The sequence below is a fragment of the Plecotus auritus genome (assembly GCF_963455305.1).
Source record: "Plecotus auritus genome assembly, chromosome: 6".
Taxonomy (NCBI): Eukaryota; Metazoa; Chordata; class Mammalia; order Chiroptera; family Vespertilionidae; genus Plecotus; species Plecotus auritus.
In genome coordinates, this window is record NC_137773.1 from 56,292,220 (window position 1) to 56,308,878 (window position 16,659).

General features: G+C 40.4%; 1 protein-coding gene across 1 annotated transcript in view; it reads right to left on the reverse strand.

Annotated features, from left to right (window-relative positions):
- Positions 1 to 3,294: 3,294 nt before the first annotated feature.
- The window catches only part of TTC29 (tetratricopeptide repeat domain 29), a 176,728-nt gene continuing 163,363 nt past the window's right edge, over positions 3,295 to 16,659 (reverse strand). Inside the window, exons 12-13 of the mRNA XM_080674377.1 lie at positions 3,744 to 3,813; positions 3,295 to 3,450 (exon numbers count right to left, since the gene is read on the reverse strand). Of these exons, the coding sequence (XP_080530503.1) occupies positions 3,779 to 3,813 (35 nt within the window). The 3' untranslated portion in view covers positions 3,295 to 3,450; positions 3,744 to 3,778. The remainder of the gene's footprint in view (positions 3,451 to 3,743; positions 3,814 to 16,659) is intronic.

Genomic DNA, 16,659 nt, shown 5'->3' on the forward strand with positions numbered 1-16,659 from the left:
CCCTAACTGCTATTCCCCTGCTGGCCTGACCCCCCCTAACTGCTCTCCCCTGCCTGCCTGATCGCCTCTAACCTCCTCTGCCTTGGCCCGCCAACATAGCTTTGTCCAAAAGGACGTCTGGAACGACGTCTGGAAGGTTGTCCGGAAGATGTTCAGTCTAATTGGCATATTACCCTTTTATTAGTATAGATGCCACCTTGTCCTAAAAATGCAGGTTGTTCCCAGGTTTTCCTATCGTGGAAGGGGAGCCCGCAGTAGCATCCTGGGTTCTGACCAGGGCTTACGCACTTGTGCTTTAATCTCAGCAGATGTGATTCCTAGTAGAAGACTCTTGGATGTACCTTGAACATTTCTATCGGATTTGCCAAATCATCCTCCAAAAATGTTGAACCACTTTAAACTCCCATCAGCAACCATGCATGTGCCCTCCATCCCACTTTGATGCCAATATCATTGATTTCTCCCTAGAAGCTTCCGTCCCATCAGCTGGGACTGCGTGGTACTTGAGCCAACCTCATTGTTCAGCTGGGGTCTTGATTTCTGGAGCTAGAATTATGGAGGAAGAAAAATAGTTTTCCTCTACCTTTCTGAGTTCTTAGTGAAGGCCCTTGTAATGAAAGACAGATCACCAAGAGAAAAACAGAAGTTCATTAACATGTGTACCTCGTGTATATGTGGGAGATCCCAGGGAAAAATGAGTAACTCCTCAAGGTGGCTTAGAATGCAGATTTAAATACCTTCTTCCTAGGGAAAGGGGACGGGAGATGTAGGCCTCTTAGAGGAGAGTAAATGATTTTTAGGAAAGATGAATCGGGGGGCGGGGGAATAGTTTGTAACACAGTTTGGGTGTGATGTCAACTTCTACTCTCCTGTCCTGTGACAGGAGTCAGTCTTCTCTGCCTGATGACACTTCTCCCATCGAGGGGACCTATGACATTTAAGCTCCTTTTGGGGGGTCCAATTTTAGGCAGATCAGGAGACTTCAGTGAAAGCCTCTGCATGCATTTGCTGTTTTTCAAGCATCTGCAGCTCAAGATCATCAATATAACAACACAGCATATGTTGGGGTGGCATATTTTCTGACCTTCAGAATAAACCCAACAAAAGCTTGTTTCCTCTCTTAGATGATTTGCCACAGTAGTGTTATTCCCTGGAGACGGTATTCTGACCAGACCTTCCTGGGAGTGGTCATAACATACCCTGTGCTTGTAGAAAAGTGTGGGCCACATCACTAAATAAACCAGGGTAAGTTTTCTCATCTTGTGGAAAGGGAGATAAAGTTATGATAGTTATCTCCCTTTCCACAGGTTTTTAGCAGGTTTGTGTCTCTGATCCACTGCCCCCACAACCCCCAGCACTGAGGTGGCAGGCCTTGGGGCTGCTGGGTGCCAGGCCTGCGGGTTTGTGTCTCTGATCCGGCCCCCAGCAGCCCCAGCATCGCCTGGCCGCTATGGGCGTCGCCATCTTTGTTGTTGTGTTAATTTGCATACTCACTCCTGATTGGCTGGTAGCGTAGTGGAGTGAAGGTCAATTTGCATGTTTCTCTTTTATTAGTGTAGATATTCTCACAAAACTTTCCAAACATTTTTAAAGGATCTTTAAAATTAATTTTGCTTACACTACAGCAAAAGGCTGTTATTACAGAAAAGGCTTCAGAGAAAAAAAATATTTGTTATTTGCACTTAGAACTTCAAGGCTAGACTTATTCATATAAAAGGAAAAAAAAAAGTTTCCTGATGGTTAGTTTTACTTTTTAAATAGAGTGTGATGGGATGGGGTATTTGTAATGAAGATGGTTAATGAAACACATTACACCACGGTAAGATTCAGAGTTTCTGGGCTGGTAAATGCACCCAGATGGTGCTGGGAGGGTGCCAGGCCTGAGGAGGGCATGGAAGTGCTGTGCCCCTCACCCACACCTTGCCCTATCCATCTCTTCTATTGGTGGTTCAGTTATATCATTTATTATATCCTTTATAATAAACTGGCAGATGTTTCCCTGTGTTCTGTGAGCTGTGATAGCAATTTATGGAACCTGAGGAGTAGGTCATGGAATTCCTGATTTGTAGCCAACATAATCAGAAATACAAGGAACAACTTAGGACTTGCGACTGGTTTCTCAAGTAGGGACAGTCTAGTAGAATTTGGTAGTCTAGTGGGGGCAGTCAGTGTCAGAATTGAATTAAATTGTAAGGGACCCACTGTCTGCCAAGAGTTGGAGAATTGCTTTTTGTGGAAAAACTCACACATTTGGTGTCAGAAGTGTTGTGAGTAAAGGAAAATGAGTTTTCCTTTGCACAGGTCAAGCAAAGCGTTTTGAATAGTACCTAGCAATATGATAGTCATTATTGCTCATAATTCTTTTATGTATGTTGAAAAGTTCCCCTGGAATTTTAGTACATATTTTTCCCAAATTTATTCTGCATAGATTTCCTTAAGTTCATAATTATTTTCTCATTAGATTTTGATTCTATGATAACACTATTTCTTGTGGAATAGTGGATAAAAGGGAATTTTTTACAGTTTATTTTATGGGTATTTTTTTTAAACAGAATAGCTAACATTTATTACATCTTTGATTTCCTTCATTAATGTTGTATAGTTTTTAGCTTTTTAAAAATTATTATTTTTTTTATTGTCTAAAGTTTTACATGTCTCCTTTTTTCCCAACTGGCCCCCCTACCCCCCAGCCATTTCCATCCCAGGCAAGCCCCTACCACACCAGTGTCTGTGTCTACTGGTTATGCTAATATGTATGCATACAAGTCCTTTGGTTGCTCTCTAAACCCCCCTCCCCTACCATTTGTCTCTGGATCTATTCTTGTTCATCAGATTATGTTGATCATTATATCCCACATATGAGTGAGATCATGTGATATTTATCTTTCTTTGACTGGCTTATTTTGCTTAGCATAATGCTTTCCAGTTCCATCCATGTTGTTGCAAATGGTAAAAATTCCTTCTTTTTTATAGCAGCATAGTATTCCATTGTGTAGATGTACCACAGTTTTTTAATCCACTCATCTGCTGATGGGCACTCAGGCTGTTTCCAAATCTTAGCTATTGTAAATTGTGCTGCTATGAACATAGGGGTGCATATATCCTTTCTAATGGGTGTTTCTGGTTTCTTGGGATATAGTCCTAGAGGTGATATAACTGGGTCAAATGGGAGTTCCATTTTTAACTTTTTGAGGAAACTCCATGGATAATTGTTAATATTCAAGCATATTGGATATAATTTATTTTCATGGACTTAGATGTTTTAGACAAAATTTGTACACTGCAATACAAAGTCCATTGAAAACATAGGCATAGTTTTATTATAACTCCGTGTTATTTGTTACATACTACTAGACAGAGAATTGAAGACTCAGGTGACATGATAAATTTCTTCTTGCTTTGTTGCTGAGTCAAAAGCTGGTTTAAGTCTCATTTTTATTACCTGGTGATCTAAAATAAAATAAATTATAAAATTAAATTTTATTATGGGCTAGAAAGTAAATACACTTGCTTTGAAAGATATTATTGTTTTCTGTAATTTTCAGACATAGCTTAAAAGATGAAAAATACTTAACCTTGTGTGATATTTAACATTAAATCTGATTTTTTAAAAAGCAGTGTTTCAGAATTAGCTTATCAAGTGCTAGTTGAAATTATTCTTCATGTGTTTGAAGAATTAGATTATACGTAGCATCTTTACAATGTGCGCACTTCATAGAAACTATTTACTTGGTTTGTCATACCCACTGAGTTGTTCTTCCAAGTGCTCTGAGGTGGGCTACAAACTTTCCATTGTGGATCTTCTAGAGTCTCCTAAAGAAAAAACAAAGTATACATTTAGTGGTTTATCACAAGTACAACTCAGTTATTTTGAACTTGAACCTGGGAATCCCTTTTCAGGGATAGGTACCCTAAGCACTTGTGTGATAAAGGTATGTTTCCCCTGTGTCACCAGGGCAGATAATATTGGTCAAGGATCGCCACAACAATATCTCCCCTGCCCCCATATTTTCCTCAACAGTGTGACCTTGCCACGCCCCCATCAAGAGGTGGAAATGAATTCCCCTCTCCTTGAATTTGGGCTAGGCTTAGGGCTCTGTCATCAACAGAACGCGGAAGAAGTAACTGCCTGACTTCTGAGGCTAACTCCAGAAAGGCCATGTAGCTTCCCCTCAGTGCTCTTAGGATGCTTGCTTTGACGGAAGCCAGTCATCATAGAACAAGTCCTATCGCCCTGAGACTGTCATTCTGGAGACCATGAATAGATGCTCCAGTTGATAGTCCCAGCTGAGCCCAGACTTCCAGCCATCCCACCAAAGCTACAGGCTGTGAGTGAAGCTGTCTCGGACTTTTTAAATCAGCCCATCTGTCAGCGGAGTACCACCGTTGGGTGACCTCAACTGATGTCTAGCCAAGCCATGCTTGAATTTCTAACCCAAAGAATTCTTGTGACATAGAAAATGCAACTACAACAGCCACATGTTGGGGATACGATGACTTGTTAAAGAAACACTCAGAAGGAAAACTAATTTAGAGCAATATAAAGTACACAAATAATGCAATGAGATATGGGAAGCTTATAGATGCAAGTAAACATGTTAATTTGTTACTTAACTTCCATATCTGCCCTTCTGTTTTTGACTTGTAGCCACTGGAACTAATCTAATGAAATGCGTTTTCTCCTTGCTTATGACAAGCCTCAGTTTCCAGGTCCCCCTTCATTTCTTGTATTCTGCTTTACCTCAGGCTCTGTGCATTTCCTATTTTGTCCCCACCTCTCACCCACCACAGTTCCTGAAACAGTCCATTGTGTTCTCACCCTTTACTTTCTTGCTCTAACAGAAACGTGGCTGTCCTCTGCCGACACTGCCAGTCCAGAAGCCCTTTTTGTTTTTCTTTTCCTCAGTATTCTTTCCACTGGGCCTGGATATGGGTAGTTGTCCTTCTCACATCCTGTTCTCTATCAGGACCTTTGGCCTCCCTCCTCTTCCCAAAGTTCGCATGATCAGCTTATACAATCAAGTATTATGATCTAGCTACAATTGATTTTTGAATTGGCTCATTGCTACTTTACTGCTACTTTCTTAATTTAGCAATTTCAATGTACATGTAGAAGATTCTTAATTCCTTGAGCTCCATCCTTTTAAATCTGGCCTTTCATCCATCCACAGTCATTAATTCCCGTGGCCATACTTGGACTTAGTCATTACCAGAGATGGCAAGTCCCCTTCAAACTCAAGTTTCCTGTGTTTAACTACTTGACTGACAGCTTTTATCTTTTTAGATCACTCTCTCTAGCACCCCAACCCCAGGAATTCTTCAAACTGGGACATGCAATCCTACCACCTTTTCACTGTTCCTCCCCACGTTAGTGTCTTCTATTCCTTCTTCATACAATTTAAATTCCAGGGTCGTTCACTCCCTTGCATGTAGCCTGACTTCCTTACACTTCTCCCACTTTGTCATACTAACTTCACAAAACTGTAACCCCAGTTTAATACAACTCTGCCCATTCTTCTCATGCACTGTATAGCTCAAGTGGCCTCACTTTAAATTCATGGCCAGAGACAGCAGTTGGAACCTTAATGCTTTTAGGTGATCCTATTAAACATTCCTAGTCTATTCATTCTTCTACATTCCTAGATGTCTATTTAACTCTTTTTTTCTGTTTTCTCAAAACTCCAACGCTCAACAGGTATCATCATTTTCATTTTCTAGTTTCAAGAGGAAATAAAAAATAGTAAGAAAAAACAACTTCCTCAAGTTCCATGTCAAGAGTAACTCACCCATGCTCTCTCCTCCCTATATTCCCTTCGAAGGCCACCCCTCTACTTCTTCACTAGATCTTATCCTCCCATGCCCACCACACAAGACATAACTCCAGTAACTCCTTCTGCCTCCAGCATCAGTTTTTCCTCTCTACTAGATCTTCACCAGCATATAAAGATTTAGTTGAAGTCACAAGATTTAATTCTCACCAATGAATGTGGACGGAATGATACATTATGCTTCTGGGTCTGAGTGTTAGATGTTGGGCATTCATTTTCCCTTAAACTTTCCCTTTTCCTCAATCTTACTCATGGAACTATTACCATGTAGGCAATGACAATTCCCTAACTTAGCGGTTCACCACTGCAGGTGATTTTGCCCCACTGGGGAATCTGAAAATGTCTGGAGACATTTTTGGTTGTCACAACAGGTAGGTGGACTTGTTACTGGCATCTAGTGGGAAGAGGCTAGGGATGCTGCTAAACATTCAACAATGCCTATCACAGCCATTTCATCTCTCGCCCCCAATAAAAAAAATTCATCCAGATCAAAATGTCAACAGGGCAAGATTGAGAAACCCTGTTCTAGAGGGTGGTGAGGCAAGCAGATAGAAGGTCATGGCCCCCTGAATGTCGGTGGGGCTACCACATTAATATAAATGGACCACTTATGGATTAGGAAAGAAACATATATATATATTCTAAAACTGCTATACTTTTGGGGCTCTTGGAACAGGAGCTTAGCTGTTACCCTAACTAGTATGTCCTATCATTGTTTTAGGAAAAGATCCACCTTGGGGTTCTCAGTTTAATATTTTTCACTGCATCACAATATACAGAAGCATAGTAACATCCTGGTGCCTCCTTTAGATCTAATGTCTAAAACTCAGCATTCTTGGTATGGCAGGATGTAACAATATTTCCTAAGATGGAGAAATCCTTCCTGGATTTCCTAAATTTGAAATTGTGCCTTGGGTAGCCTCAAGTAATTGTTTAACATTCATTCCCCAGATGTTGAGGAGTGGTGATTTTTATTGTAGAATATTTCCCAAGTAAATTATCTGAGAAAAATAGCTATATCTGCAGCCATTCTTTTCAATGTAGGCCACATTTGCTAGTTTAAATAGAAGACATTAACGTTCTCTCTGTGCTAGGAATCATGGCAATGATTAATTACATAGGGGAGCACTTTAACTCATCATTCAAGCGTTCTCATGCTTTTATCTGCAACAAGGAGAGCACCACAGGGGTGCTCACTCTTAGTTCCATCATGGTAGATGCTCTCATTTAGACTCCTCACCTAGGTTTTCTGCTGTGAGTCTGACTGACAATGTGATTTGAGATGTTTGATCTGCAGGTCTTCAAGGAAGCTGGAAGATTAGGACCAATTCACCCCAGCAAGGGAGACCAAACCAAGATAAGGTTGTGAGTGTGATAATTGCTTGTCCTGTCTACCATTTCAGTAGAAACAAGCATGAATTTGTTGCTAATATGAGGAATCTTAAATGGTAGATTCCCTCAAGCAGGCAACAAAAGGATCTCATTTATACCACCACTTAGCCTATATTGTACCAAAGAGCAATGGAATAAGTCAGCAAATGCTGAATTGCAATAAACCTACCACCCATCCTTTTATTGAAAACAATGGCCTATAATTGTCAAATATGTAATACAGTATTATAAATAAACTAACATTTTTTAAATGTTATCTATAGAAAAGTACAAATCAAAATGGAAGAGATACTACCTGGTAGTTTTGTAACTGAAAAGGTGAATTTTTATAATTTTGCAATGCAAAACATTTTTAGTGGCCGTATTCTAGAAAAAAGTAAATAATAACTCATACGTAAAGGTTGTGTCAGAGTTTATAGACTTAGACCCCTGGTAATGGATTCAACCTTTCCACAACAAATCAAAAGTATTGTATGCTCACATGAATATACAGTAGTCATTACCTTAAATTTAAAACTCACTATAAACAGCAAACACATAGAGCAGGATATGAAGGCTGTATTGTATCAGTGTGGTCTGCAGAGAATTTCTTCATATGGTTTTTGCCTTGTTGAAATATATGCTGCAGTTCAAAGCTAAAGGGATTACTTCTGAATAGTCATCACAGGGGTTGATTACATTCGTATATCATATTTAGCTGGACCCTGCAGGCTATTATTCCATTAGCTACGCTGGTTCTGCTATTGTCAAAAAGTTGATCACCTAATGTTAAAAAACTGTGCTTTCTGTTGACCTTATCAAAATGACTCAAAAGGTTTTGTTAAAAAATAAAACAGATTGTGTTTTATGAAAACAATTAAGAATAAATGCTATGTATACAAATGCTCATATCTTATGCACGCTTTTAGCATTATGACATGAAGAAATTATATTTTGCTTTAGTATTTCAGCACATTCCACTTAAACTCATAGATTCAATTTTAGTAGAAACAATACTTTTTTTTTTTCATTGATAGCAGAGAGTCTCAGAAACTGATTTCTGGAAAAAAAAAAAAGCCTCTTTCTCCTTCCCATGTATTCAAATCATATACAATTAAAACCATGCAAGTAAGTCCACTACATTAATATTAATACAATAGTATAACTACAATGGCCTAATTACAATATGGTTTTATAAAGCAACTATACTAAGGAGAAAAGAGTTTTGTTTGAGGAAATATGTATATAAATTGAAAATTTGCCCTGGCCAGTGTTTCTCAGTGGTTAGAGCATTGGCCCTCACACCAAAGGGTTTGATTCCCAGTCAAGGTCACATGCCTGGGCTTCAGGTTTGATCCCCAGCTGGGGCATTTGGGAGGCAACCAATTGATGTGATGTGTCTCTCTCGCATTGATTTTTCTTCTCTCTCTCTCTCTCTCTCTCTCTCTCTCTCTCTCTGTCTCTCTCTGTCTCTCTCTGTCTCTCTCTACCTCCTCCTTCTCTCCTTTCCATTCTCTCTTAAAAAATCAATGGAAAAATATCCTCTGGTGAGGATTAAACAAAAAAAAGAAAGAAAATTTGTCATTCACACTTGATAATGATAAAATAACTTCAAATAAATAAATGAGCACTTATTTATTTATTATTCTTTAGACAATGGTTATGTAGTTTCAGTCATTTAATCATAACAGTTAATTTTTTTTAAAGAAATGAGTTAAATATATATTCTTATAAACCCTGAATCCCATTACCAATTTAAGACATAATTTGATACGTTTGCCTTTTAACCCATGGTATCATAAATTAGCTATAGATGAAGTAACAAAATGATGGTATAACTTTGAAAAAGATATTGACAGTTATGGCTTTATTATTTTAAAGGACCTACACAAAACTTTTACTAGAATCAGGTTAAGAAAGCTGTCCTTTGGGAACAAAGATGATTTTGAAGCGATTTCAGTTGAACAGCCAGTTTTGAAGATGTTCCCAGAGCGGTGACGGATTGGCATAGACTCATGTGTCCTTTTCCTCATGCTCCTCCTTGTAGCTGATGGTGTGGAAATGTCTGGTCAGGGACAGAGCCTGCCATCCTGGAGCACAGCCAGGCGCTAATTTTGGCCTCATTAGCTCTGTTCTCTAATTGACTGAACTTTTCAGCAAGTGGAAGTTTCCTAATATTTCTTGTACTTGGTTGCCTTTAGCCACTCCACTTGATACTCACAGCAGAGAAGGAGTGGGTATCGGTCGGGAGGAAACAGATGGCACATTCAACTGGGAGTCTGAAGAGACTAATGAAGGGACTATTGAGAGGTGAGGGCAGGGCTGAGGAACCAACAAGGGATGCGGAAACACCCAGCAACTTGCAATGAAAGGATGCCAGGCCATCATCTTCCCTGGGGCTGAGGGTAAAGGGGGAGAGGATGGTGTTATTGCACCCTGAGTGAGAAACGGAAATTTAGAAAAGGGGTCAGCCGGTAGAATCCAGAAGCAGCCGTTGTGGAGTGTCACCACTGCAGAACTGAGCTGAAGCCAGGGGCAGAGAATTAATTTCCAGACTTCTTTACCTTCCTCACCTCTGGTATCCTGCTGGTGACTCCCTTTGTTTTTTTTTTTGTTTTTTTAAAAATAAATCTTTATTCAGATTATTACAATTATTTCTCCTTTTTCCCCCCATAGCTCCCCTCCACCCATTTCCCACCCCACCTTCTGCCCTTACCTCCCCCCCACTGTCCTCATCCATAGGTGTATGATTTTTGTCCATTCTCTTCATGAACCCCCCATACCCCTTTCCCCCTGAGAATTATCAGTCCACTCCCTTTCTATGCCCCTGATTCTATTATATTCACCAGATTATTCTGTTCCTCAGGTTTTTAATTCACTTGATTTTTAGGTTCGCTTGTTGATAGATATGTATTTGTTGTTCATAATTTTTCTCTTTACTTTTTTCTTCTTCCTCTTCTTTAAGAATACCTTTCAGCATTTCATATAATACTGGTTTGGTGGTGATGAACTCCTTCAGCTTTTTCTTATCTGTGAAGCTCTTTATCTGCCCTTCAATTCTGAATGATAGCTTTGCTGGGTAGAGTAATCTTGGTTGTAGGTTCTTGCTATTCATCACATTGAAAATTTCTTGCCACTCCCGTCTGGCCTGCATAGTTTCTGTTGAGAAGTCAGCTGACAGTCGTATGGGTGCTCCCTTGTAGGTAATTAACTGTTTTTCTCTTGCTGCTTTTAATATTCTCTTTGTCTTTTGCTCTTGGCATTTTAATTATGATGTGTCTTGGTGTGGTCCTCTTTGGATTCCTTTTGTTTGGGGTTCTGTGGGCTTCCTGGACTTGTAAGTCTATTTCTTTCACCAGGTGGGGGAAGTTTTCGGTGATTATTTCTTCAAATAGGTTTTCAGTATCTTGCTCTCTCTCTTCTTCTGGCACCCCCATAATTCTGATGTTGGTACGCTTGAAGTTGTCCCAGAGTCTTCTTACATTATCTTCAACTTTTTGGATTTTTTTTTTTGCTTTTTGCTTTTTCGGTTGAGTGTTTTTTGCTTCTTTGTATTTCAATTCTTGGACTTGATTCTTGTGTTCCTCTATTCTGTTTCTGGGTCTCTGTATAATATTTTTTATTTCAGTCAGTGTATGTTTAATTTCTAGTTGGTCCTTTTTCATATCTTCGAGGGTCTCGTTATATTTATCGGCCTTTTCTAGGATATTCTTAAAAAGCCTTATAACCGTGGTTTTGAATTCTATATCCAGTCGTTTGTTTTCCTCCATTTCTTTCGTTTGTGATCTGATTCTTTGACCCCGCATTTTCACTGATTCCCTGAGTTGGTAAGGTAGATATTTGTGCTAGGTTTCCAATATGGCCCAGTGGGTCTGCCTCCCCAGTTAACCTGAGGTGGACACTCTTGGTGCACCCCTTTGTGGACTGTGTGTACAGCCTTGTTGTAATTAAGTCTTTATTGTTGTTGGTATCACTGGGAAGAATTGACCTCCGGGCCAGTTGGCTGTAAGGATCCGCTGTGTCTATGCTGGGAGAAGTTCGGTGCTGGAGACAGCCTTATAGGATTAGACTTGCCAAATTGCAATAGCCTCTGTGCTCAGCTTGGATGGGGTGGAGTCTCAGTCTTGGCTTCAAGTCAGCCTTGCCCTTGCGCGCATGTGTGCTTTCAGTCCTCCACCTTCCCCAGCTCGAGTCTCCGCCTGAGAGTCCAGACTCCCCCCACAAGAGCGTGGGTCCCCAGGGGCTCGCCTGGAACTGGGGTTCACTGCAGTCAGAACTGGGGCTCAGTGCCGTCAGGAGCCTCTGACTCCCTTCCACTAGGGAAAGCCTGTGGCAACCTCCGCAGCCTTTGTGCGCATTGGCACGCGCGCGCGCACTTTCAGTCCTCCGCCTTCCCCGGCTCCTAAGTCTCCGCCCGAGAGTCCAGACTCCCCCCACAAGAGCGTGGGTCCCCAGGGGCTCACCTGGAACTGGGGCTCACTGCAGTTAGAACTGGGGCTCAGTGCAGTCAGAATCCTCTGACTCCCTTCCACTAGGGAAAGCCTGTGGCAACCTCCGCAGCCTTTGTGCGCACTGGCACGCGCGCGTGCGCATTTTCTGTCCTCCGCCTTCCCCGGCTCCCGAGTCTCCGCCCGAGAGTCCAGACTCCCCCCACAAGAGCGTGGGTCCCCAGGGGCTCGCCTGGAACTGGGGTTCACTGCAGTCAGAACTGGGGCTCAGTGCAGTCAGGATCCTCTGACTCCCTTCCACTAGGGAAAGCCTGTGGCAACCTCCGCAGCCTTTGTGCGCACTGGCCCGCGTGCACCTTCAGACTTCTGCCTTTCCCAGCTCGAGTCTCCGCCCGAGAATCCAGACTCCCCCCGTAAGAGTGTGGGTCCCCAGGGGTTCGCCCGGAACTGGGGTTCAGTGCAGTCAGAACTGGGGTTCAGTGCGGTCGGAGGCTTCCTTCCCCCTTCCGCCAGAGAAAGTCAGCCAGGCTCTCAGCCGCCCTTCCTCTCTGCGCGCACAAAGCCCCTTTGCCGTACCTCCAATTCTCTGTGAGCTTTTCTCTTTCCTTCTAGTTGTAGAATTTTCACTCAGCCAGCTTTCCTGTGGTTCTGGATGGTGTCCGTTCTGTCTTTTAGTTGTAGTTTTGAAATTGTTGTGCGAGGCAGCAGTTTAGGTGTTTACCTATGCCGCCATCTTGGTTTCTCCTGGTGACTCCCTTTGGATTGGCAAGTGAACCTGTGAGATGCAGTCTGAAGTCAGTGTCCTGTGACACAGAGCAAAGTGGGACAATGGATCTTGGTGTGTGTGTGTGTGTGTGTGTGTGTGTGTGTGTGTGTGTGTGTGTAAAATAGCATATAACAATCACAAAATGAAATTTAGTCATGGGAAGAACAGTTTATGTGTCCATGTACTTGATGCTAGCATATAATTTGATGCTTCTCTTTTCCTTCTCTTTCCCTTTCTCATTCTCCCACTCCACACTTTTTTTTTTTTTTGGGGGGGGGGGGTAATATTGGTTTCTCATTCATCTTGTCATGGACTTCTCATCTAAGAGTTCTGTAAAAATTCTATAAACCGAAGCCTGAGATTATAGACATAATCTCACTCTATCAAGAAAATGTATGAGTTTCTTCCTAGTAATACTCTCCTACTTTTTGTAAACAAACAGAAAGGCAATTTGTTCTGTGCTTTGAAGTTGAGGTTATGATGTGGTTATTCTATAGCTGTTGAGTATAATAGTCAAGATGTAAACTTTCAAGGCAGGACATATATTTTAAGTTTGGGCAGATTCTTTCAAGTGTCAAAATATGAAGTGTCAGTGTCAATATGTACTCTTCATATTACAGATTCTGGTATATAGCGATTCCCTTTCCAAAGGGTTTTGTTAATATTTAAAGCCAACGAAAATTTATACAAGGATCAGAAGTATACTCTAACTAAAAAATATAGGTTCTTTTCTTTCCCATAAGCATCATTATCTTAAATAGGTGGAATGGGACTAGACTTGGAAGTATTGAAGATACCATATTAACACAAAATTATACTGAATTTCTTCTTCTGGATATCTAAACTTTAATGAGAGTTTCTCATTTAGATCTATCAATTTATCTAGATGCTAAATACTTTCTTAAGATAAATAAATACAATGTTGATGTCTTCATACTGTTCACTTTATTTCTCCTGCTAATGCTACATTAAAAATTCTGCATTTTTTTTCTAGTCAAGATGGAAGAACAGAAATCAGTTTACCCTCTTTCTTGAAACAAGACCTCCATCAGCTCCCCCAAAATCCTTGAACAATATATAAAACAATGATTTTGAAGACACTGAACATGAGATAACAAAAGTCAGTGATTCCTGAAAGATAGGAAACAAGCAATATGAGCCCTATTGCTGCCCTATTCCCCAGCTTGCTGCCTTGAGGAAGCTTCCAGTCATGGCTCAGAGAGGGAGAATCCAGGGAGAGCCCAGGAAACTTCCTTAGTTGAAGAGATGAAGCTGAGAGGCTGGGGAGACCCAGGCAAGAGTTAGAAAACAGTGTGCTGGAGAGGAGAAAGCTGCACACAGAATCCTGGAGATCTGTAAAGGCCACCTGCAAATATTCAGCAAAGTACAGATCACAGCATATATGTGAGGAAACTACTCAAGGATGAGGAAAGAACAATGCAAAAGAATGTTAATGAACATTATATAGTGTCCACAGAAGGCTATGAATGCTCCTTGTTATCACCAGCCAGAATAGAAAAACTCATAATTCATGGGTAGAGTACCCAGAAAGTTATTGACTAAGAGGTAGGGAATAATTACCCCCTAGACAAAAGCTTTCTCTGACCCCCCCCCTAGATATCTCAAAAGAAAACCCAAAAGGAGCAAATTGTTTCCAGATAATTTTATTGCATCTCTGAACAAAGCTCAAGAATATTTACAGGACTAAAAAAGTATCCAGCACCAAAAATAAGGCAAAATTCAAAATGTCTGTCATCTAATAAAAACTACAAACTATGAAAGAAAGCATAATGAGGAGAAAAATAAATCAATCAAAACCAACACAGTCATTAGAATTTGGAACAAACACATTAAAAGTTATTATAGCTGTATTTTAGACATTAAAGTATGTTTAGAGACATGGAAGGTAAAATGAAAGAAAGCATTAGTGAAATTGAAGACAGAGTAAAAACTAGCTGAAATAAGACAAAGAAAGATCAAGAATTAAAAAGATGAATGGACCATCAGAGAGCTGTAGGATAGCTGCAGGCAGCATACTATATATGTTATTAGAGTTCTGGAGGATGATGGGTGAATAATTAAAAAAATTAAAATTAATGGATATCACAAACCCACAGATCTAAAGTAAAAGAAACTTAGAGCACTAAAAAATACAATACCCTGTTAAACTTAGAATACTATACCCAGTAAAAAATATCTTTTAAAAATGAATGCATCATGGACACAGACAGCAATGTGCTAATTGTTGGGGGGGGGGGGGAGGAGAAGAGGGTTGGTAGAGGTGGAAGATGGTATGGGGGGGGTATAGGGTGATGGAAAACAAATAAAATAAAAAAATGAATACAAAATAAAGACTTTTTGAGAAGCAAAGCTGAAGCAATTCATCAGCAGTAGACAGCACTATAAGAAATGATTAAGTCCTCAGGCAGAAGAAAAATGACACCAGATGGAAATCTGAATCTATGCTAAGGAATAAAAAACATCAGAAATAGTAAGTACACGAATCAATATAAAATATTTTTTTAATTTAAAAATTTCTTCAAGTAACACTTGATTATTTCGACAAAATAATACTAAGAGAATGTGGAGTTTATAATATATGTAAAAGTATAATATATGATAACAACACTGGTAGGGGAGAAAAGGAAGTATGTGTCTTAAGGTTCTTATACTTGACTAGAGGCCTGGTGCATGAAATTCGTGCACTGGAGGGAGGGAGGTCCCTCAGCCTGGCCTGCGCCCTCTCGCAGGACTAAAAAAGTATCCAGCACCAAAAATAATAGAGCCCTTGGGGGATTTCTAACTGATGGCTTAGGCCCGCTCCTCGTGGGGATCGGGACTGAGTTGTCAGTTGGACATCCTTAGCGCTGCCACGGAGGCGGAAGAGGCTCCCGCTACTGCTGCTGCACTCGCCAGCCATGAGCCCGGCTTCTGGCTGAGCAGTGCTCCCCCTGTGGGAGCACATTGACCACCAGATATTTTTACTGGGTATAGTATTCTAAGTTTGACAGGGTATTGTATTTTTTAGTACTCTAAGTTTCTTTTACTTTAGATCTGTGGGTTTGTGATATTAATTTTAATTTTTTTAATTATTCACCCATCATCCTCCAGAACTCTAATAACATATATAGTATGCTGCATTGAGCGTCTTCCCCCTGGTTGTCCGTGCACGTCAACCAGTCATTTAGCTGTTTGGTTGATTTACATATTAGCCTTTTCTTATATAGGATGTTAATTGGTCTAATGTTACCTGAAGGTAAACTGTGATAAATTAAGGATATATGCTGGTCATTACTTTTGCTTTCACATTTTAGTTTATACTTTTTGTTTTAACTATTTTGGTTAAAAAGAAAAAAAACCCCTCAAGATGTGAAAATCAACATATCTCAAATCTAAAAATGAGGAAGTCTACCTCTAATTTAAACCTTCATTTGAAAATCTATCTTGCTTATATATTTTCCTGAACTGAGGATGTATTAATGACTTAAAAGCAGTAACCATTTTATTATCACTCCCAAAGTTTAATTGTCCTTGACCAAATTAGGTGAAATGAAATATCCTATATACTAGTAATAAAACACTGATATGCAAATCGACCGAAGGGCAGGATGACCGTTTGATATGACATGCACTGACCACCAGGGGGCAGACACTCAATGCAGGAGCTTCCCCCTGGTGATCAGTGCGCTTCCACAAGGGGAGCGCTGCTCAGCCAGAAGCCGGGCTCACGGCTGGTGAGCGCAGCAGCGGTGGTGTGAGCCTCTCCCGCCTTCACTACAGGTGGGTGGTAAGGAGCGAGGGGTCCTGGACTGCGAGAGAGCACAGGCTGGGCTGAGGAACCCCCCAGTGCACAAAATTTCATGCAATGGGCCTCTAGTATGTAATATAAATCTAAATACTGGTAGAAGATTTGGATTTTTTTCTGGTGCTTTTATAAAAATAATAGTGTTTGGAAAACACACAAACTCCATGCTTTTTTTTCAAGAACAGACTACTTTAGAACAAAGGAGATAACATTTTCAATAAATAATGTAGAGATGTAAAAATTAATATTTTTTGCAAATCATGAATTTTCCAATGTATGCTGAGATTTTCAAACAAAAGATGCTGTAGGTATACAATATTGAGTCCAAATATTATGAGTCAATATGGACCTTGTCAGCAGCAAAGTTTCTAGTAAATTCTAGTTCCTAGTAATAGATCTTCCTTGAAAAACCAAAACAATTCTCCCACCAGTATTACCAGG